Here is a 24437-nt window from a genome sequence, read left to right on the forward strand (position 1 = left end):
ATTGATTTATTTGTATAATGAATAAGGACATAGTTCAATTATGTTAATATTAAAAAGAAAAGCTACATCATCTTCTCTTGTTTATTATACCTGTTTGTACGTTATAAGCATTTATTAACAAGTTAAAAACCAATTTTGATTATTGTTCACTCCTCTTAACATTTCAAAACAGTGCTATGTTTTGCATACTGAACCCCCATTAGCTACAGGGACTATTTAGCTATACTATCTTCTTTAAAAATATTTTGTTTACAGTGTGAATATTTTGGCAAACTGCTAGCAAACATTTAAAAACATTTACAATATTAAAAACTGTTGGCTTTGCATATTCAGTTGCTACTACTCGACTTATGATTTAGATGAAGATCACTTGTTCAGATTTCAATTGGCTTTACAATAGGTTTTCTTATGTGTCTCATATTTGAACCAGGTTCAGTTGGTTTGAAAGGAGCCAAAGCACCATAGGGACGTGGCAAAGGGAGAACATTTTCATCGTCTGGGATGTATGCGTTGGGGCGCTGCTCCGCTGTTGTATAGATACTATTTGGCGAGGCATACTGTTCCTCTTCTGCAGCACGCTGTGAAGAAACACATTTTAATCTGATATAACACTGACAGTCTGTTTCACAAGTCATGGCGAAGACAGTACTTAGGGCTGGTCTACACTAACCCCCCCACTTCGGACTAAGGTACGCAAATTCAGCTACGTTAATAACGTAGCTGAATTCGAAGTACCTTAGTCCGAAGTTACCGCGGTCCAGATGCGGCAGGAAGGCTCCCCCGTCGATGCTGCGTACTCCGCTCGCCGAGCTGGAGTACCAGCGTCGACGGCGAGCACTTCCGGGATCGATCCGGGGCACTTCCGGGATCGATCCGGGATCGATTTATCGCGTCTTAACCAGACGCGATAAATCGAACTCAGAAAACCGATTGCTTACATCCGGACCCGGATGTAAGTGAAGACGTACCCTTAGAACTCCATTTACCACTTCTCAGCCATAGATCAAAGCACTTTACAAAGAATACTACTGTACTAATATCCCCATTTTGACAAACGAGGAAACTGAGGTGCAGAATATTGAAGTGGCTGTCATAACATGGGGGAAACTGTTAACTCCACAGAAGTGTCTAATTCCAAAGCAGTTTTGCTGGGGAAACCTTCCTTGGCCTCAAGGCAGCATATTCTTTAAATGGGTGCACTGTGCACTCTCCTCCATGCTCAGGAAGTTTTTGCCAGAGAGAGGTGGAAAGCCCATGGCCTGCCTTCATCCAGCCCTTGGGGAGGCTAGTGCTGTCAGGAGTGCTGTAAATACTCTACTGAAATTGTACTTTGCCCCTGCCTGGTGAGCCAGAGGTTGAGGGAACCTCATACAAACAGGACATCTTTTTATAATACTGCCCCTACTTAGTGTGAACTCTCCCCCTACAGATCACTGGTTGTCCCAGTTGGTTTTAAGGAGGCAAGCTGCCCATTAAGGAACTTGCAACATTTTCCCATGTGCTCTTTCTGCCCACTGCCATCTAGCAATCTAATCTCCCTTTGTCTCTGCCAGTCTAGCATCTACAAGCTCCTAAGAAAAAATATTGGGTTAGTTTCTTCCTCTGCGCTATCATCCTGAAACTGAATCCTCAGTATATTATCTGAAAAGATCAGTGCTCCTCTATCTTGCCACCATCAAAATAATTACAGTGTTTAAACTGACACGTACAGCTTCCTTTTAGCACTAGACACCAGCTGACCAATCGGTGAATTTTCATTATATACAGTATGCAGGACGTCTGTTGTGACTCTCCACAAAGCAGCTTGGCAATAAGCTCTTCCACGAGCATGGGTCAGTCTTGTCCTATTCTTCAAGAAGACTCCCCTCCCCCAAACTATGGAGAATGGGAGATGGCCAATAAGAAGCCACACAGCAAAGCCCTTTAAAAAAATAAACGAACTGGAACAATGTGAATGAATCCCAAATTACACCATATGACAAAAGCCTACCTTTTCTCTGGCTTCAGCTGCCGCTTTATGCATCTCCTCATTGCGCAATACCTTCATCCACTCAATCTCTGTTTCTTTAGGAGGAGGGAGACCTTTCTCTATCCTTGATGAGACAGTCAGCAAAAATTGTTCTTTGTCCCTCATTTCCTGTTGCAGTTTAATGGTAATTGCTTGCTTCATGGATAACTCTGCAATAAGAGCCATCATCTTTTGGGTTTTATCTTTTATTTTCTGCTGTAGTTCATTCATCTGGAATCAATAACATTAATTCAACTTTAACCAGTTCTTCTCTTTACATACACACTTGAGAACCAATCTTGCTTTCAGGATCTTTATTTTCAGAGAACTAATGGAAAACTTTTTCATCAAAGCGGTATATAATAGGCAATACAGAAAATCTATATGACTTTCTGGATGATGATATGGTGCTTTTATTTGTACAATACATATTAATCATTTCAAAAGCCAGTAAGGTAAGATAAATATAATACATGAGCTAATGCACATATTGTTCGTCCTCTATTTCTTTTTCTGTTGAATTGGAAAGGAAAACTATCTCCATTAACCCTATTAGTTATCACTTTCAATGTTAGTACTGCTAAGCCATACTGTTGTTTTGGCCTAGTCTTTAAAAAACTAATGTTCACATTTGTGTGTGCACAAATAACGACCCACTTATTTGTGAATTTACATGCACATTGTGTTCAGTTACACATGCATTTAAAAGTCTAATATTTATTTGTTGTTTATACATTTGCAAATACAATATACAGAAGTGTGTGGGGCAGAAAAATTCTCGGAAAAGTTTTCACATAAGGGACCCATGAAATCCCCCTGAAAATTTGTGTGTCCAGCTGATGAACCAAGAAAATAATGTAGAATTTTTGTGAAACTGTCATTGTTCCCAGGGAGCATAAAATATAGGTTAGGGGTTCGGTACTGGATGGAGAAAAAGTTCATCTTAACTGTCTATTTTTTAAAGCATGGTTCTACATTTAAAAATAAATGTTACATTCCTAGTCACCCAGTCTGCTCCTTGTGTACATTCAGAGCCAAACCAACTCGCTTTCAGTAGAAAACATTGTACTCACTGTTTTACTCCTGTTGGCACGGCAGAACCAACCCACTATTAAAAAGGCAGGCCTGGGATGAAATCCTGGCCCCACTGAAGTCAATAGCAAAACTCTTTAACTTCATAGTGCAGGATTTCATCCTGGAAGCTGTTCCATATTGTGCAGAGTGAACCGCATTGTATACCAAATTGTATTCACTTATGCCTGCATGAGCCCAGTGAAGGCAACTGGAGGTATAATGTCGAGACAATGGGATGGTACAAAGGTAACATTTCTGCAAGTCAGTTAGGCTCTTGCTGGTGATGATGCAGAAGAATGAACCCCAACTTGACTTCCAGCAGGTATGGTAGAAACAGCATCTGTTCACTTTTAAGTGACCATATGTGACAGAATTATTGAAAGAGGAAAAAACTCGATGCCATTTTTATCCACAATATCCCTTTCTAAATCTGTTAGTCTTTAAGGTGCCACCAGACTCCTTGTTGTATCCCTTTCTACAGTCACTTCTCAGGCCTGGTCTACACTACGATTTTAGGTCGAATTTAGCAGCGTTGCCTCAATTTAACCCTGCACCCGTCCACAAGACGAAGCCCTTTTTTTCGATTTAAAGGGCTCTTAAAATCGATTAATTTACTCCACCTCCGACAAGGGGATTAGCGCTGACATTGGCAATTTGACGGTATTGGCCTCCGGGAGCTATCCCAGAGTGCTCTATTGTGACCGCTCTGGACAGCGCTCTCAACTCAGATGCACTGGCCAGGTAGACAGGAAAAGTCCCGTGAACTTTTGAATTTCATTTCCTGTTTGGCCAGCGTTGCGAGCTGATCAGCACAGGTGATCATGCAGAGCTCATCAGCAGAGGTGACCATGGAGTCCCAGGCTAGGTCTACACTGCAGCGGGGGTCCGACCTAAGATACGCAACTTCAGCTACGTGAATACCGTAGCTGAAGTTGCGTATTTTAGGTCGGCTTACCTAGCGGTGAGGACGCGGGAAAGTCGACCGCTGCCGCCAACTCTGCTGCCGCCTCCTGCCGAGGTGGATTTCCGGAGTCGACGGCAGAGCGATCAGGGATCGATTTTACCGCGTCTTCACTAGACGCGGTAAGTCGATCCCCGATAAACCGATTGCTACCCGCCGGATCGGCGGGTAGTGAAGACAAAGCCCCAGAATCGCAAAAGAGCTCCAGCATGGACTGAATGGGAGGTATGGGATCTGATCATAGAATCATAGAATATCAGGGTTGGAAGGGACCTCAGGAGGTCATCTAGTCCAACCCCCTGCTCAAAGCAGGACCAATTCCCAACTAAATGATCGCTGTATGGGGAGACTAATCCATGCTAGCTGAACTCCGTTCCAGTAAATGAAATGCCAAAACATTTGAAAAAATCTCCAAGATCATGAAGGACAGAGGCTATAACAGGGACTCGCAGCAGTGCCGCGTGAAAATTAAGGAGTTCAGGCAAGCCTACCAAAAAAACAGAGGCAAATGGCCGCTCCAGGTCACAGCCCCAAACATGCCGCTTCTATGATGAGCTGCATGCCATTCTAGGGGGTGCAGCCACCAGTACCCCAACCCTGTGCTTTGACTACATCAGTGGAGTAGGGCGCAACATGGAAGCGGGTTTTGGGGACGAGGAAGATGAGGAGGAGGAGGAGGTTGAAGATAGCTCACAGCAAGGAAACTGAGAAAACGGTTTCCCCAACAGCCAGGATCTGTTTCTCACCCTGGACCTGGAGCCAGTAACCCCCGAACCCACCCAAGGCGGGCTCCTGGACCCTGAAGGCAGAGAAGGGACCTCTGGTGAGTGTACCTTTGTAAATATTAGACATGGTTTAAATGCAAGCATGTTTAATGATTAATTTGCCCTGGCATTCGTGGCCAGTACAGCTACTGGAAAAGTCTGTTAACGTGTTTGGGGATGGAGCGGAAATCCTCCAGGGACATCTCCATAAAGCTCTCCTGGATGTACTCCCAAAGCCTTTGCAAAAGGTTTCTGGGGAGGGCAGCCTTATTCCGTTCTCCAGGGTAGGACACTTTACCACGCCAGGTCAGTAGCATGTAGTCGGGAATCATTGCAGAAGAAAGCATTGCAGCATATGGTCCCAGTGTTTGCTGGCATTCAAACAACATCCGTTCTTTATCTCTCCGTGTTATCTTCAGGAGAGTGATATCATTCATGGTCACCTGGTTGAAATAGGGTGGTTTTATTAAGCAGACATTCAGAGGTGCCCGTTCCTGCTGGGCTGTTTGCCTGTGGCTGAACAGAAATGTTCCCCGCTGTTAGCCACGCGGTGGGGGGAGGGGTGAAGCCATCAAAATGCGACCTTGTAACAAAAGCACATGTGCTATATAATGTTAACAGCAAGGTTTGCCATGAAAGAGTGTACCCATTGTTCTATAAAATGTGTCTTTTTAACTACCACGCTCCCTTTTCTTCCCTCCACCAGCTGCATATGTTTCTCCTTCCCAGAGGCTAGCGAAGATTAGAAGGCAAAAAAAACGCACTCGGGATGAAATGTTCTCTGAGCTCATGCTGTCCTCCCACACTGACAGAGCACCGCAGAATGCATGGAGGCAGACAATATCAGAGTGCAGGAAAGCACAATATGAACGCGAGGAGAGGTGGCGGGCTGAAGAGAGTAAGTGGCGGGCTGAAGATGATAGGTGGTGTCAGCTTGCTGACAGAAGGCAGGAGTCAATTCTCAGGCTGCTGGAGCATCAAACTCATATGCTCCAGCGTATGGTTGAGCTGCAGGAAAGGCAGCAGGAGCACAGACTGCCACTACAGCCCCTGTGTAACCAACCACCCTCCTCCCCAAGGTCCGTAGTCTCCTCACCCAGACGCCCAAGAACGCGGTGGGGGGGGCCCTCCGGCCACCCAGCCACTCCACCCCAGAGGATTGCCCAAGCAACAGAAGGCTGGCATTCAATAAGTTTTAAAGTTTTTAAGTTTTAAAGTGCAGTGTGACCTTGTCCTTCCCTCCTCCCCCACCCCACCCGGTGCTTCCCTCCTCCCCCATCCCTCCCGGGCTACCTTGGCAGTTATCCCCCTATTTGTGTGATGAATTAATAAAGAATGCATGAAGGTGAAGCAACAATGACTTTATTGCCTCTGCAAGTGGTGATCGAAGGGGGGAGGGGAGGGTGGTTAGCTTACAGGGAAGTAGAGTGAATCGGGGGGTTGCGGAGGGTTCATCAAGGAGAAACAAACAGAACTTTCACACCGTAGCCTGGCCAGTCATGAAACTGGTTTTCAAAGCTTCTCTGATGCGCACCGCGCCCTCCTGTACTCTTCTAACCGCCCTGGTGTCTGGCTGCGCGTAATCAGCGGCCAGGTGACTTGCCTCAACCTCTCACCCCACCATAAATGTCTCCCCCTTACTCTCAGAGATATTGTGGAGTGCACAGCAAGCAGTAATAACAATGGGAATATTGGTTTCACTGAGGTCTATCAGAGTCAGTAAACTGCGCCAGCACGCTTTTAAACGTCCAAATACACATTCTACCACCATTCTGCACTTGCTCAGCCTATAGTTGAACAGCTCCTGACTACTGTCCAGGCTGCCTGTGTATGACTTCATGAGCCATGGCATTAAGGGGTAGGCTGGGTCCCCAAGGATAACTATAGGCATTTCAACATCCCCAACGGTTATTTTCTGGTCTGGGAAGGAAGACCCTTCCTGCAGCTTTTGAAACAGACCAGAGTTCCTGAAGATGTCCAGTTTTGGGCCCCACACTACAAGAAGGATGTGGAAAAATTGGAAAGAGTCCAGCGGAGGGCAACAAGAATGATTAGGGAGCTGGAGCATATGACTTATGAGGAGAGGCTGAGGGAACTGGGATTGTTTAGTCTGCAGAAGAGAAGAATGGGGGGGATTTGATAGCTGCTTTCAACTACATGAAAGGGGGTTCCAAAGAGGATGGATCTAGACTGTTCTCAGTGGTACCAGATGACAGAACAAGGAGTAATGGTCTCAAGTTACAGTGGGAGAGGTTTAGGTTGGATATTAGGAAAAACTTTTTCACCAGGAGGGTGGTGAAGCACTGGAATGGGTTACCTAGGGAGGTGGTGGAATCTCCTTCCTTAGAGGTTTTTAAGGTCAGGCTTGACAAAGCCCTGGCTGGGATGATTTAGTTGGGAATTGGTCCTGCTTTGAGCAGGGGTTGGACTAGATGACCTCCTGAGGTCCCTTCCAACCCTGATATTCTATGATTCTATGATGCGAGTGTCATGTACCTTTCCCGGCCATCCCACGTTGTTGTTGGTAAAACGTTCCTTGTGATCCACCAGTGCTTTCAGCACCATTGAAAAGTACCCCTTTCGGTTTATGTACTCGCTGGCTTGGTGCTCCGGTGCCAAGATAGGGCTATGGGTTCCGTCTATCGCCCCACCACAGTTAGGGAATTCCATTGCAGCAAAGCCATCCACTATGGCCTGCACATTTACCAGAGTCACTACCCTTGATATCAGCAGCTCTTTGATTGCGTTGGCTACTTGGATCACAGCAGCCCCCACAGTAGATTTGCCCACTCCAAATTGATGCCCGACTGACTGGTAGCTGTCTGTTGTTGCAAGCTTCCACAGGGCTATCGCCACTCGCTTCTCATCTGTGAGGGCTGCTCTCATCTTGGTATTCTGGTGCTTCAGGGCAAGGGAAAGCAAGTCACAAAGTTCCATGAAAGAGCCCTTACGCATGCGAAAGTTTCGCAGCCACTGGGAATCGTCCCAGACCCGCAACACTATGCGGTCCCACCAATCTGTGCTTGTTTCCCGGGCCCAGAATCGGCGTTCCACGCCATGAACCTGCCCCAGTAACACCATGATGTGCACACTGCTGGGGCCCGTACTTTGTGAGAAGTCTATGTCCATGTCCTCATCACTCTCGTCACTGCGCTGCCGATGCCTCCGAGCCTGGTTTTCCTTTTGCAGGTTCTGGTTCTGCATATACTGCAGGATAATGTGCGTGGTGTTTACAGTGCTCATAATTGCCGCGGTGATCTGAGCGGGCTCCATGTTCCCGGTGCTATGACGTCTGCGCTGAAAAAAGGCACGAAACAATTGTCTGCCGTTGCTCTGACGGAGGGAGGGGCAACTGACCACATGGCTTTCAGGGAATTAATATCAACAAAGGGGATGGCTTTGCATCAAGGAGAAACAAAAACAACTGTCTTACAGAATGGCCCCCTCAAGGATTGAACTCAAAACCCTGGGTTTAGCAGGCTGTTGATTTCACGGAGGGAGGGAGGTGGGAGCAAATGAATACAAAACAAATCTGGTCTATTTCTTGTTTTGATCCACTCCATCTATCTTATACATCTTAGGCTGGCAGCAGACGGTGCAGTACGGCTGCTAGCCATCGTCCTCTCCTGGCTGCTCACCAGAAGATGGTGCAGTACGACTGCCGGCAGGACTGAGTCTCCAGGAGACTAAACTTGAAAAGGGAATGACCTGGCTGAGTCACGCCCAGGCGCCCCTGACCGACCTCACCGAGGTCAGCTAAAAGAGCACCCAGGAGTATGACGATGATGGCTACCAGTCGTAATGCACCATCTGCTGCCAAAAGGCAATGAGCTGCTGCTGTGTAGCAATGCAGTCCCATGTCTGCCAGCACCCAGGAGACGTACAGTGACGGTGAGCTGAGCGGGCTCCATGCTTGCCGTGGCATAGCGTCTGCACAGGTAACCCAGGAAAAAAGGCACGAAACGATTGTCTGCAGTTGCTTTCACGGAGGGAGGGAAAGGGGGCCTGACGACATGTACCCAGAACCACCCGCGACACTGTTTTTGCTCCATCAGGCATTGGGATCTCAACCCAGAATTCCAATGGGCAGTGGAAACTGCGGGAACTGTGGGATAGCTACCCACAGCTACTCACAGTGCAACGCTCCGGAAGTCGACGCTAGCCTCGGTACTGTGGACGCAGTCTGCTGAGTTAATGCACTTAGAGCATTTTGTGTGGGGACACACACAATCGACTATATAAAAACGATTTCTAAAAAAACAACTTCTATAAATTTGACCTAATTTCGTAGTGTAGACATACCCTCAGAGTAGAACCACACTTCAAACAAACATAGGTTAGCAGCAGCCATGTTAAATTTCCCTGTAGAAAACAACTTAAACATGTTTGTTGCTGTAATGGTCTGTTCTTATTTATCTGGATCTGTTCAAGCTCCAACCCTAATACCTGGAAAGAAAACAAGACTGGGCCAGATTTTCTTCATTCACTTCAGTTTTCTTCTGTTTTTGGTTGTCTCTTTTCACCTCACTTGTTATCAGTGTCTCTCTTCTGACATTGCTTTTTCTTTAGCAAACCTCTTAAGTTGGGTTTTCTTTTCTAAGAGCCTCCTTTATCTTTTCAAAATATTAGCTCTATGAGGCAGGCGGAAATAAATGTGATAAACATAAGAAAAAATGATTGTTTTGAGAATTTTCTTTAATGCACGGGTGTGTGATTATCTCTGCCTGTATGTGTAAGAAAAACCTGCCTGCTGGCTCAATGTACCGGTATCTCCTTTCAGATTGTAGAGTATGGAGCCTGCCTGTGTTTTTCCTATTATTGAGCAGGTCCATATAGTTGTTTGAAACTATTGGTTGGATCATTCATTCGAAAAGGAGACTACCCTCAACATTTTGCTTAGCTATTAAGCTCCCAACCTCAGAAATAATTCATTGTACACATAAATAAAAGGTAAAGAAAACGATCACAGCGCAGCTTTCAGAGATTTCAAGTAAATACACGGTATTTCACTTATTTACAACTATAGCTATGTCATCTGCAGACAGCTATATGCAGCAACTGTAAATAGTTGCCTGTAATGTCCTATGAATCATTGTAAGTACAGTAAAAGTTTGTATAAAAGTCATCCTAGTTCTCACTTCCACAAATAAAATACATCAGCAGTTTTAGTTACATACGGGATTCCTGGAAACAAAGAGTTTGATCTGATACTTACCCGTTTTGCTAATATCAGCGTGTCTTCCTTCCCATTCTCTGTCTTGGTACGGAGTCTATCTGTTAGCCGGGAAACTTGCTCATAAATAAAGTCCTTCTCCAACAATTTCTCCTCCTTTTGTACCAGCTGTATTTCTAACTATAATGAGAACAAACACATACACAACGGTGAATGAGTAGGAGTAAGACCTGCTCACAATCACTTTGCAATAGATACATTTTTACAGACTTGACAGCTTTTTCAAATTGTGTAAAGAAATAGTAACAGCATAAATAACCACTTCAAAATGAATCCTCTCCTGAATGACCAAGACTACAACTCAAGCTCTGTATGAGACTTGGAGTTAAAAGCAATAATACAGAAACTAAATTATTCTAAACAAAAGGAACTTTCTAGCTCCTTGTGGTTGTAGAGAGAAATCTGAAAAATATAAGTTCCAAAGTCTCAAAAACCAGAAAGCAAATAAAAAGAATTCAAAATATACATTTTTATAAAAAAGTCTCATGCTTTCTAAGCCACTTTTTTTTTTGTTATTGGAGACCTGACTTAGGATTGAGGTTGTTTGGGGTTGGCAATACTGGGCACATGTGGGCTCACATTAATGCTGCCGTGTTCTGCCCTGACTGTGCTCCTATGCAGAGCTGCTCCTCACAGCTTTCACATCTGTGTGCTGTGCTGCAGCGCCCACAAACCCAGCTCAAAGATTTTTTAACTTTTCATATAGAAGTTTTATAAGAAAGAAAAGAAAAGACTGTTTGCATTTCCCAGGGCAATAGTTCTCAAATTATTTACCATTGTGGGCTGCCTATGCAGCTCTCTCTGTTATATGTGGGCTGCATCCACACAATATATATACTATCTATATGGCCCTGATGATGTCACACAGGGCGCAGGTTGAGAACCACAGTTCTAGGGTAATCCAGCCATGTACTGTGATAAATTCTGTCAGACATGCTGTGTTACCTCTTCAATCTTTTTGAACAGTTCAGGTAGTGATGGGTCCTTCCCTTCCAGGGCTCGCTTTCTGTTCTTCCCCTCAGGATCAGCGAAGCGTTTCTCCAGACTTTTAATTCTGTCCTTGCACTGAGAATACTACGAAACAAGAAAATATAACTGTCAGGTTTGGGGTGGTTTGGTGAATAAACAAAAAAGCCATTATTGATACGTGATAAACGAAATAGCCAATCACAGATGAGAAATATTAAATGGTCTCATCTCATGAATTACACTGATGTCCTTAGTGATGCTTTGGTCCAATTTTGGCTGATTTATACACTAAGAACCCTACTGAAGTTAATGAGTGGGTATAGGATAGATTGGCAGGGCACAATTAGCCTTATTTGTGTTTTATCACAGATTAACACAGGCCACCCCAACAGCTATTCACATTTCAAACCCATCTTCAAAAGCTTGTTCATCTGAGGCTTTCCTCACACACAACAAAGTGACCTGGGATTTTTCTATTGGTAAAGCATGCCTCTGGAATATCAGAGTGCATGACACTAGACATTTGAGTGACGAGACACTCCCACATCTCTGGTGTACTCATCGGGAGGGTTGGAAAAAGGCTGCCTCCTTTGACACCAAGTCCAGCTAGCTGGGGGTTTGGAGGAAAGGCGAGTTTTCCTGCTTGGCGTGGCTGGGGGCTTGATAACAGATCCCTTGAGAGCACAGAGGATGGAAAGAGGGCAGAAGGGGAGGCTGCTGTGGGATTACTAAAGTGAGAATTTTCTTTAGGAGAGGACACCATGGTTCTCAGGCAAACCCTGGAAAGATGGAAACTCTTGTCCCTTCACCAGAAAGTGGGGGTTTTATTTCCCTCTTTATCCCCAGACCATTTTTCGAATCATGCAAATACACCATATTTTCAGTGCGTTAGTCACTCTGTACCCATCAGATGAGGACTAACTCAACAGCCCAGTTTCTGAGACCAACTACCTTGTTCTCCAGTGCCTGTCCCAGGAGTGGGAATAGGGACTAGTCATAGACAATACAAAATACAACAAAGAAAGTATATGTGCCACTGCTGAGGCCAAGGATTCACAGCCATGTTGCTGAGACCAGCCCTCTTCTTCTGGCCCCTGCTGCTTGTTGTCTGCTACTGGCACCTGTATTACTCAGAGCAGAGGGAAAATGCCTGAGAGTCTGTACTTGTGGAAACCCAGTAACAGAAATTACCCAGAAAACAAAGAGGCAAAAAAAAAGTTGAAGAGCAGAAATAAAAATGAGACACCGACGCTAGTGATGTCGCTATTAACGCTTACAAGTTGTACAGCAGGTCACATCTTCAGCTCCTTGAACGTTGTCGGGCTCCTGTCCAAGAGGCACAACATAGACTCCGACTTCCCATTTCTTTGGCTTAGCTTTCCCGGTCAATAAATTTTACACACACACACACACACACACGCACGCACAGAAACAAAACCCTGTAAACTCACCAAGCCAGTTCTGCTGAAGGCTGAACAGAGCCCCTGTGAGCTCCATTTTTGAATATTGGAAGGCATTCAGATCCTATGATAATGGAAGGCAATAAAAGTAGCTAGCTGAAACACAGGCCAGGACAAGAGACACAGGCCGGGGAGGTGTTGACAGGGGACACAGGACAGCGACAAGGAACAAAGAGGGGACCCGGCAGCAGGGACATACGATTAGGGAACAGAAGTAAAGTCCAGCAGAAGGTAGCGTTCAGCGTAGGGGAAAAGCTGAAAGAAGTAGGAAGGGATCTGGCACTGGTGTCTGTGGGAGCTGAGGAGTCTGCCCAAAGAGATTTCTGTGGGATTATGAGAGGAGGATGCTGGGGAGAACACATCCCTCATACAAATTCAGAGACAATAGGCAGATGGTGGCATGCCAATTTTTGTGTGCATTTTGTGTACTCTTCAGATTAACTTTCCCCCCCCCCGCCGAGCGCCGCGCCCCCCGCCACCCAGACCCTCCCGAGCGCCGCCAGAACCCCCCCCGAGCGCCACGCCCCCGGAGCCTGCCCCCCCCGCCGAGCGCCGCCGGAACCCCCCCCGAGCGCCGTGCCCCGCGCCGCCCCCCCCGCCGAGCGCCGCGCCGCCGGAGCCTGCCCCCCCCGCCGAGCGCCGCCGGAACCCCCCCGAGCGCCGCGCCCCACGCCGCCCCCCCCCAGCGCCGCGCCGCCCCCCCGCCAAGCGCCGTGCCGCCGGAGCCCGCCCCCCCCACCGAGCACCGCGCCGCCAAAGCGCCCCCCCCCCCCGCGGAATGCCGCGCCGCGCTCCCCCCGCCGCCCCTTACCAGGAGCCGCCCCAAGCATGTGCTTGGTTGCCTGGTGCCTGGAGCCGGCCCTGCATATACATGGTGGGGGGAGGGGTGCCTGATGAGCGTTTAAAAAAAGCAGATCACCGCCAAAAAAAGACAGGTGATTAATTTTTGTAACTCTCATGATTTTTAAGCCAATCTCTTGATTCTTTTTAGTCTACCTCCTGATGTTTGCACTTGCAGGATTGGCAATACAGTGTTAGTCCATTTTTGCAACATGACATATTTGGTATATCTACAGTAATCTATCACGGGTTAATCTGTTGGGCTATTAATCTTTCAGCACTAACATAAACATGATTCAAATAATTAGGTCTAAAGACGATCCATATACTTTCCGGTGAAAAATTACTAGGAAGATAGCTGTCTTTGGCTCTTTCAGCCACAATGGTTTACCATAAATGAAGAAATATTTAGGCCTAACCACAGGGATAGGTTCACTGGAGGTTCAGTGCTGGCCATGTGTTTTTTGATGTGTAGAAATGCAAACACAGATCTGTGAGAGCTGATAGATGTGATGCTATAATGATAGCAAGTATCAGAGGGGTAGCCGTGTTAGTCTGTATCCACAAAAACGAGGTGTCTGGTGGCATCTTAAAGACTAACACATTAATTTGGGCATAAGCTTTCATGGGTAAAACCCCCCACTTCTTCAGATGCATAAATATGTTAGTCTTTAAGGTGCCACCGGACTCCTCATTGTTTTTTTGCTATGATAATGGAAAGTCACCAGAACATTCAGTTTTTAAGCACTTTTTTCTTGCGAAAAGGCAGCATCCATCTCTTCCTGTTCCAAGAAGTAGCATCACAGAAAAGAACCTTAAAAAGGCTTGAAAACTTTTAAAAAAGGGAACTTGCCATTAGACAAACAAGTCAAAATGTAAGATTGCTGTCCCTCCATTTGTCAATCGTATTTTGGTTTCAAACATGTGTCACTTGGGTTGGACCACAGGGGGATTGAGAAATATTTTTGATGATAGTTAACTAGAAACATAAGCACAACAATACACTGAGTTTTGCAAAAAAGAAGAATTTATAAACAAGTCTATGATAAATAACAGGATGTAGCTACAGTTCCAGTTGTATTTCACATCTAGGTCTCAATCCTGTAAACCTACTCATCTGTGCAATCCTTATTGATATTGATGAGACTAGTCATGTGAGTAGGGACTGCCCACTCAAGAAAGAATTTGCAGGATTGGGTCTCTACTCTATAAATGATGTTTTTGTCAGAGGACACACCTACCAACTCAGAACAGACACATTTAGAAAGTTTCCCACTAAACTTAAATATAGACTTAAGGGTGTTTTTGAAGTGCAAACATCCCAGATTCTTAAGTATACATTTAAATGTAATGAAAAAAAGGTTTTATAATGTATTCAAAATAAAAATAATAAGCTGCTTAAATAGTATCAATGCAAAGTTTTCATTTTCACAGGTGAAAGGGAATACATATAGCTATATATGAAGGTACTCAACCCAAGGTACAAAAAATAAATGGCATGCATGTAAATAACCATGCCAATATATTTGCATAACTGTATGACTATAATCTTCTTTCTTTATTTTCTTCACTCACTTGCCTTATACGTCAGTGTCAGCTGTGGGTAAAACTGTTTCTTGTTTCATAGATTTTACATTTTAAGACCAGAAGGGACCATTCTGATGATCTGTTCGGGCCTCCCGCATAAAACAGGCCATAGATTTTCACCCCATCATGACACTGGATAAATTCTGAGGTTAACACCTTTACCTCTCACTGGTTAGTCCCTCTTTGCTGGCTTAGGAGTGAAGCTGTCTCCTTAAGCACTAAGTGACAGGTTTCAGAGTACATTGGCCAAACTGGACAGTCTCTACGCAAAAGAATAAATGGACACAAATCTGACATCAAGAATTATAACATTCAAAAACCAGTAGGAGAACACTTCAGTCTCCCTGGACACTCAATAACAGGCTTAAAAGTGGCAATTCTTCAACAAAAAAACTTCAAAAACAGACTCCAATGAGAAACTGCAGAACTGGAATTAATTTGCAAACTGGACACCATCAAATTAGGCCTGAATAAAGACTGGGAGTGGATGGGTCACTACAAAAACTAATTTCCCCCTGCTGATACTCACACCTTCTTGTCAACTGTTTGAAATGGGCCACCTTGATTACATTGAACTCATTAGCACTACAAAAGTGATTTTTCCTCCCTTCTTGTCAACTGTTGAGAATAGCCCACTTCCACCTTAATTGAATTGGCTCATTAGCACTGACCCCGCGCTTGGCAACTCCCATCTTTTCATATGTTGTGTATTTATACCTCTCTACTCAGGGCCGGCTCTAACTTTTTTGCTGCCCCAAGCAGCCCCCGCCGAGCGCCGCCCCCCCGCCGAGCGCCGCGCTGCCGGAGCCCGCCCCCCCCCCCCCGAGCGCCACCGGAACCCCCCCCGAGCGCCGCGCCCCACGCCGCCCCCCCGCCGAGCGCCGCGCCGCCGGAGCCCACCCCCGCCCCCTGCCGAGCGCCGCCGGAACCGCCCCCCTAGCACCACACCCGCGCCGCCCCCCCGCCGAGCGCCGTGCCGCCAAAGCGCCCCCCCCCCGCGGAATGCCGTGCCGCGCTCCCCCCGCCGCCCCTTACCAGGTGCCACCCCAAGCATGTGCTTGGTTGCCTGGTGCCTGGAGCCGGCCCTGTCTCTACTGTATTTTCCACTCCATGCATCTGATGAAGTGGATTTTAGCCCATGAAAACTTATGCCCAAATACATTTGTTAGTCTCTAAGGTGCCACAAGGACTCCTCATTGTTTTTGCTTAAGCACTAAGTGGCTCAGCAGGTCTGCACTTTGGACCAATTACCATTTAATACCAAATATTTCTCATTGATGCATGAAGACAAATTAGTGCTCACTTCAGCCTGCAGAACCAGGCCCTGGCTATGCAGTTCCAATTAAAGGTTGTATGGTATTTATACCTTGGGGCAGCCTGGGGTGGAGTCTCACTAGTACCAGAGTTTTTTGTGTGTCAGACACAAGAACTTCTAAGCATTTCTAGCATTAGATGCCTAACACTGACAGTAACTAAAGCATCTAATCCTAATTATTATTATTTGATACTTGACGTGCTGCTAGTTTCTGATCTCTATTGCTAGTAGCTCATCTGGCATTAGACATTAGAATCTACTGAACTCTAATGCTAGAGATGCATGTGGCGAGAGTGGCAGGGGTGAGGAGAGGAGGAAAAGTGGTGGGTGAAAGAGGGGATGGCAGTCAAGGCTGAAAGAATAGTAAAGAGTTGGAATAAAAAGTGGGTAGCAAAGATTGAGAAGTAGAAAGAAGGGAAAAGAGGAAGTAGAAAAGGGGAAGAGAAGATCACAGGCAACAGAAGAAAGAAAAAACAGAGAAATGAACACAGAAAAGAGATACTTAATATTATTTGTATTATAGAAGCATTTAGCCCTCACCAGAAATCGGGGTCTCATTGTGCTTGTGAGAGACGGAGCCTATCTCGAAAAAATTACAGTTTAAACAGACAAGACAGACAAAGGGTGGGAGAAAGGACATGTTGCTATTCCTATCTTACAAATAGGGCACTGAGGCACAGAGAGATTAAGGCCAAGATCTTCAATGGTATTTAGGCTCCTAACTTCCATTGAAATAAATGAAAGTTAGGAGCTTAAATACCTTGGAGGATCTGGGCCTAAGTGATTTGTCCAAAGTCACATAGGAAGTCTGTGGCAGAGCCAACAATTGAACCCAGAGCTCCTAAAGCCTAGTCCAGTACATTAACCATAAAACCATTTTTCCTAGAGACAAGGGACTGGCTCAGGGACTGAATTTGGTTTGGTGTCACTGATTGGATTCAAGGCTGAATCAGTATTAAGGGTCAGATTTGGATCCACTACATTGGGTCAATATCTTGTGCAAATGACTGTTCTTGAAAGACACTTGGTACATCTGAACTGGAAGCACATACTAGAACACTTATGAGTTTGAACTCAACCAGGGACCAAAGCCCCAGGGACAGATTCACATCAAGTCCAGAGATTCAAATTCAGTAACCCACCCCAAAATTCTGAGTTTGGATTACAGGTTATAGGTTTCATCCATATCTAGGAGGTACAACAAAACAAACAGAATGTGTCTCACCAGAGACAGTGCCTATTGTCCATCTCAGATGAGGAGTGTTGACTCCAGAAGAGCTAATTGGGACATCAGAAAGTGGCAGAAGTAATGAGAGAGTTGAATCAACTGGCCTACAGTAAGAACAAAATTGAGGCATGACCTCTTGCTTTTAAAATTCTGATGAGTCATTATTTGCCATTGGTCACGGAACAATCTCCCACTTGGGAAAATTTCTGAAACGTACCCTGTCATTAATATCATGCCCACTATGCTTCACTGCTTTCTGATTTTATGCTGATTTTATTACATGAGAAACTAAAAACCCAAAAAACAGCAATAGTCTCTCTTTACATAAACCTTTATGCTCGGTAAGAATCACCATGAAGGAGAAGCTACAGGATGTTTACAATTTCTGCTACAGCATCAACCCAAAGTTTCACAACTGACTTTGCTTCAGTTCAGGAAACAACACCTCTGTGTTTTGTCACTGCACTTGCCTGACTGACTCACTATATCCCTTCGAATCTCAGCTGAAAAATCTTTATTTCCTCTGGCTCATTTCCATAGTTTCTCACTCCCTTTATTCATTATGTAACTCTATAACTCAATTAATTAGAGTACCCCTATAAAGTTCTTTGGGGTACAGTTTTATGAAAAACTCTATACAAAACTGTACTCTCTTAGCTATACAAGCAATTTTCCTGAAAGAGCAGAGGTAATAGAATAGTGCAGTGCTATCTTACAATGAGTCACAATCTCTAGTCTATGCAACTACTAGCAGCACGGATGCACCATAAATTACAATTCTGTACAGAAGCAAACAGAATATGTATGGAAAAGATTACCATCTGGAGATAAGGTCAGAAGTAAATGAGCCATTTCAGAAAGCAAAGGAAGAATGTCCACAACACTACAGCTTGTTAATTGTTCAATGTCATTTTGTAATGAGAGCTAAAACTCTCACTGTTTCTGTATGGAGGAACATGTACATGGATTATATCATAGTAGGCAGCATAGTCTCCAGAGTAGGTTTAAGGTCAAGTATTTTCAGTGAATTGAGCTACTATTTTGCAAAGTGGAAAGGCTGAAGAAAGACACAGCCAATACATTTTTGACTAATTTCAGACAGTGCCTGTTTTTACATGATGCCTTATGCCTATCTTACAGTTTAACCATGCTGATGTTTAAAGCAACATTATTTTTATCTTAGGCCCCAACCACTTCAGCAAGCGTGTAAGTTTAATCGTGTGAACTGACTGAAGTCAATAGGACTACTAACTTTCTTAAAGTTACACACATGCTTAAGTGCTTTACTGGATTGGTACCTTAATGTTTTGTCAGTTTGTGTCAACCATACTGTTCACACTGTAGCTTTTCGTATGGAATGAATTTAAATTCCCACAACTGTGATTTAATTTCTTTTATCAGAACACAGAGCAGTACAAACTGAAACAATGTATTTATTTAAAAAAATGAAAATAAAACCAACCCCTCCCAGAAATTAGTTCTCTAATTCTACCTGCCTGAATCTGAAGTACCACCAGATCTGCATCCAAGGCATTCTTCATTGGCAGCATTTTCAGGGACAACTCAATCTGTCTCTTTTTCTCAGCTAGCTTCAGGTTCAGAAATCTGATCTTTTCATCCATGACTTGTATCTCAATATCTCCATTTCTACTCATCATCTCCTGAATGTTTATTTTTTCATAGAAAATACATACTTCTTCCTCTCGCTCTATGAGCAAAACACCACTGCAATAGACCCAAAATGAAAAGTTAAAGTCAGGTTTTAAAATTTTCCATTCACATTCAGTGTTAGTTCCATTCAAGAATGCAAGTGGCAGATTTTAGCACTAGCAATAATCAATGAAAATGTGCAGAGATTTCACAAAATCCCTATTTAATCCTTTGCAGTATTATTAACCAGTGACAAAGATGTTCATATCTGTGAGAATTAGTGGACATAGAACTGTAAACATAACCTATGTGCTGGTCTCCCAGCATACTTTTTTGACAATTCTATTGCCTTCTATGGAAATTATTTAAAGAACAGGTTATCTGGTCAGTGATATTCATCTCTTGTGCCTTCTCATACCACAGGGGTGGGCAAACTTTTTGGCCCAAGGGCCATATCTGGGTATGGAAATTGTATGGCAGGCCATGAATGCTCATGAAATTGGGGATTGGAGTGCGGGAGGGGGTGAGGGCTCTGGGGTGGGGCCAGAAATTAGGAGTTCAGGGTGTGGGAAGGGGGTCTGGTCTGGGGCAGCGGGTTGGGGTGCAGGAAGGGGTGAGGACTCCAGCTGGGGGTGTGGGCTCTGGGGTCGGGCTGGGAATGAGGGGTTGGGGGTACAGGAGGGTGCTCTGGGCTGGGACCGAGGGGCTCAGAGGGCAGGAGGGGGACCAGGGTTAGGGCAGGGGGTTGGGGCACAGGAGGGGGTCAGGGGTGTGGGCTCCGGGTGGCGCTTACCTCAAGCAGCTCCCTGAAGCAGCGGCATGTCCCTCCTCCAGCTCCTATGCGTAGGGGCAGCCAGGGGGCTCCGCACTCTGCCCCGTCTGCAGGCGCTGCCCCTGCAGCTCCCATTGGCCACGGTTCCTGGCCAATGGGAGCTGCGGGGGTGGCGCTTGGGGCAGGGGCAGCGTGCGGAGCCCCTGGCTGCCCCTACACATAGGAGCCGGAGGGGGGACATGTCGCTGCTTCTGGGAGCCGCGCAGAGCCACGGCATGGCGCAGGGCAAGCCCCGGGACCAGCTCCCCAGCGGGAGCTTGAGGGCCAGATTAAAACATCTGACGGGCCGGATGTGGCCCCCGGGCCGAAGTTTGCCCACCCCGTCACACCACATCTGTGCCCTTACACACAAACAGGGCAGGATGATATTAAGCTCTCAGGGGATTCAACAGACAATACAGTTGTTATTATAGATATTATTCTGTGGGTTGTACAATGTAACCAATGAAGAAATGCCAAAGAACTGTATAATGTAATGCACAGGTTTCTCACCCGCAATGCAGATATTGCCATTCTAGTGAGGCCAAATTCCTGGTTAATAGGTTTCCTCCTTTTAAAAATATCGTTGATACAAGGAAACAAACAAAAATAACTTTGGCTAATGGTAGGCCTGTTCCAGGACTATTTTTCATTTCAAAGTTTAAACATAAAACTATGGCCAGTTTATATTTATAGGCAAAATACAACAGTATCTTCAGCCGGAACTCCTGGTCGAAAAGGGACCCTCCCCAACCCGGTGAAAATGAGTAAGTGAGTGAGGGTAGGGGACAGTGAGTTACGGAGGGAGGGGGGATGGAGTGAGTGGGGTGAGGCCTCGGAGAAGGGGCGGGGCATGGGTGTTCAGTTTTGTGTGATTAGAAAGTCGGCAATCCTATCTATAACAATAAACTGTAGATGGACACCAGAACTAGATCCTATGAAGAAATGTTGTCTTTCATCAGTTGCTGGTTACCATTTTAAATAAGTGAAATGTCGTGGAAGTGACGCAAGGTGTTTTATGTGTCAAATTACCCTGTTTCTTACCTCTCATTTCGACGCAGAACAGCCCTTTCATATTTTTTGCGTAGCTGCACCATTTCCTCTTCAATGTGGGTGAGCATATTGGTGAGTCTGTCAACATCCAGTAACTGTTGCTCTCTCTTTTCCTTCATCTCTTGCAGAGTTGCAATAACTTTGCAGACATCGCTTTGGATGCTGTCTTTAATTGCAATATTATTTGAATGCTTCAGAAGGTTTTTCTGCAGTTTTCTTTAATAAAAGCGACAGAGAAAAGAGAAAGATTTTTGTAATTTTAATTCACTTAATATAACAGAACTTGACCTTTATCCTCAGTTATACTAAAGCCCTTTACACCTCTCTGGTAGTACACAGGAGCATTAAAAGGGGTGGAAACAACCCTCTGAGAATGCCCTTTATGCAGAGGGCCTCCCAACTCTGTATGGAATTGGATAAGGGCTCTACAATTCTTTCATCCCCAGCCCCTCAGAATAAGAGGTGTGTCAGTACAGAGAAGGGCTATGCACTATGACTATTGTGATAAACTCAGGACAGACAGCAGCAAGGGGGGGAGGGTTAGAAAATAGTTCCAGAAGCTTAAAAGGCCCTCCTCCCTATCAACTGAGGAGGGGTAACTACAGGTCAATCAAGTTCAGCTGGGAAGGGGTTACCAGAGAATCAATTAGGATCAGCTGAGAGGGAATTACCTGAGGTCAATTAGGATCAGCTGATTCCAACTAAGGACTGCCTGAGACCTTTTTAAACCCTCCCCTGTTGGGAGAAGGGGAGAGAGAGAAGGAATCTTGCTGACAGTAGGTTAGTAGCAGTGAGACAGTGAGTCTCACCAGGAGGAGAGGCTGCATTCCCTCCCATAAGGGAGAAAAACAAGCTAAACAGACTGCTGGAGAGAAGGAATGGACTTCCCTGGTGAAATCAAGAGGTTTTACCCAAGTCTGTCTCACCAAGGCTAAAAGCAATGGAGGCTGGTGAGACCGAGAAGGTACCTTACCACACTATTCTCTGCCTCCTAGGGTGCCACAGGAGATAAAGTCATAGGAAATAACACTTGTGCAAAATTTTCTAAATATACATAAAGTCTATCTCTATTTAAATAATAATACTGAAATGATATCTTGCACTGTTCTAGTACCTTTAATTCAAAGATCTCCAAGTGTTTTATAAACAATAAACATTAATCATTCCTCATCTCACTCTCCTGAGGGAGAAAAGTATTAACATCCCCATTTTACAGATGAATAAACAGATGTAAAGAGAGGTTGAGTGCTAAAGTAAGATCAAATTGTGAATCAGAGGTAGAGTGAGAATAAAAACTAGAACTCATACTTCCTAGAGATCTGTATTCTCTAACCACTGGATGATGCTCCCTCACTGATAAGGTGGATTTCAGTTCCCACATGGTCCATTCTGCTAAATTGCTAATAAGATGGTATTTAGAATTACTTTACTCCATCTGGAGTGAGTATCACTGCTAGTTCAAATACCTATTTATCTCTGTTATAAAGAAATTCATCTTAACAGACACGAGGCTTTACAGGAGGAAGTGTGATCTCATGGTTAGATCTCCTGGATTCTATTCTTGACTTTGCCATTGAGTAGCTCCATGACATAGGATGTCACTAAGCCTCTCTGCCTTAGTTTCCCCTCATCTAAGTAGGGATAATAAGACTTCTCTATTTCACAAGGTGCTATGAGATTTATTTAAATATTTGTAAAGAAAATTGAGATAGATGCTGTTACAGAAGTACAAAGTATTAAATATTTTGTGGATGAACTATTTGCTTGGCGGACACATTCAATACATTCGTTCCCTAAACTGCGTAGACTGCAGCAGGCCAGTGACAGTAAGGTGTTAAATCCTGTTTCCCATGCAAAGACCAAGTAAATAAGCCTGGCACGAGGCAGGTCCATGTCACCTGGGTAAGAACGAATCTTGTTCCCAGGGGGTGGAACTGCTGTGCAGCTACTAAAGCATCAGTAGCTCTGGCTCTATGGAGTGCAAGGGCCATTGATTATGAACAGAGGCAGATCCAATGTCCTTATTCCACTCCTCTCCTGATCTGCTTGGCTCTCAAACCCAGCTGTATAGAGTTGCAAATACAAGAAGAGCGCCACAGTTCACAGAGTGTAGACTTCCTGAATGGGCTCTTGAGATCCTGCCAACACACAATGGAATCACAGCAGCATCTGGGGCTCTCTGTGACTGAGGAGAATGGGGCAAGTTTTGCCTCATAATGAACAAGTCCCACTTTACAACACCATCCATTGATAAATAATGATATCCTAAGCCTTCAGAGGTTGAAGGAATTCAGGACCGTTATTCAAAGGAAATATTTACTTTGACACTCACCTTTCTTTAATTATAACATTGCTCCTTAAAATTTCCATCTCATTCTCTAGCATTTTTACCCTCTCTTTAATTTCAGTTGTTTTCTGGCGAGCAGTGTGCACCAGGTTTACACATTTATTTCTCTCATTTCGAATAATGTCATACATTTTAGCAAATCCTTTGAGTCTGAAAAAAGGCAAGTATTTAAGGAAATGGTTATTATAATGCTTATACATAAATCATTTAAATGGATTATTGCTTTAGAAAAAGTGTTATTTCATCTAGTGTATTGTTATAATTTTCTTACTGCCTTTGGATTTCTTTCTTGTTCTTCTTATATTCCCTTATTTCAAGTTCCTTTGTTTTTATCTCTTTAATAATGTTGTGGAGCCTTATCTGAAACATAAATAGCATTGAACATTTTTGATACTCCAGGATCTGCAAAGAAATTCCAAATATGAAGTTGCGTTGAAGAAACTTGTTTATGTCATCTTAAATGACACAGGACGGTTACAAAAACTTAATTTTCATAGATAAGAAGGAAGCAGTGAGGAAAATTATTCTAAAGACTCATATTTTGTTCTAACTACAGTAAAATCAGATGTCTTTTAGACTTTTAATTATTAGTGGAAGAGAAACCGTGAAAGACAAAAATAACCTTCCTTTCAAAGATTGCTAACAATTTCAGGAAACACTGTTGACTTACATAAAGTCATTCAACAACATTAACTATTATTACTGTAGTTAAGATAATACCTTTTAAGATGCAGCATCAAACTATCAGTCTTTCTTTGAGAAAGCTTACAGCTTGCAAAGAGTTGCTGAATATCCTCTATTCCTATTAGCTTCAATGAGAGTTGAGGGTTCACAACACCTTTCAGGGGAAGCTGAATACCTTGCAGGATTGGTTAATAATGAGAATATGTAAATCACTGGACAAAATTAATCCTTTCATTGAGGTTAGTAGGGTTGTACTAGGAATGAACATGCCCCATTTGCTCTTATCCAAATTAGGTCTTTAACTCCCATTTCAGTAGGATTCCTGATACTGCATCATTACAGGTCTGCCTGTGAGGAAGCAAGGAGGAAAAAGAGCTCTGTATTCTTTAGCTATTTAGTGCCCTAAATCTCTCAATCTTTTTGCCTCTCTTTGTCTGAGCATGGAGTTACTTC

At 44.4% G+C, this 24437-nt stretch overlaps 1 protein-coding gene across 1 annotated transcript in view; it reads right to left on the bottom strand.

Annotated features, from left to right (window-relative positions):
• Positions 1-374: 374 nt before the first annotated feature.
• CCDC146 (coiled-coil domain containing 146) overlaps positions 375-24437 on the bottom strand; it is a 107285-nt gene continuing 83222 nt past the window's right edge. Inside the window, exons 11-18 of the mRNA XM_065423400.1 lie at positions 23572-23660; positions 23286-23450; positions 20945-21169; positions 18936-19164; positions 10986-11114; positions 10023-10160; positions 1991-2239; positions 375-578 (exon numbers count right to left, since the gene is read on the bottom strand). Coding sequence (XP_065279472.1) covers positions 375-578; positions 1991-2239; positions 10023-10160; positions 10986-11114; positions 18936-19164; positions 20945-21169; positions 23286-23450; positions 23572-23660 — 1428 coding nt within the window. The remainder of the gene's footprint in view (positions 579-1990; positions 2240-10022; positions 10161-10985; positions 11115-18935; positions 19165-20944; positions 21170-23285; positions 23451-23571; positions 23661-24437) is intronic.

Source organism: Emys orbicularis, chromosome 1, assembly GCF_028017835.1.
Source record: "Emys orbicularis isolate rEmyOrb1 chromosome 1, rEmyOrb1.hap1, whole genome shotgun sequence".
NCBI classification, from domain to species: domain Eukaryota; kingdom Metazoa; phylum Chordata; order Testudines; family Emydidae; genus Emys; species Emys orbicularis.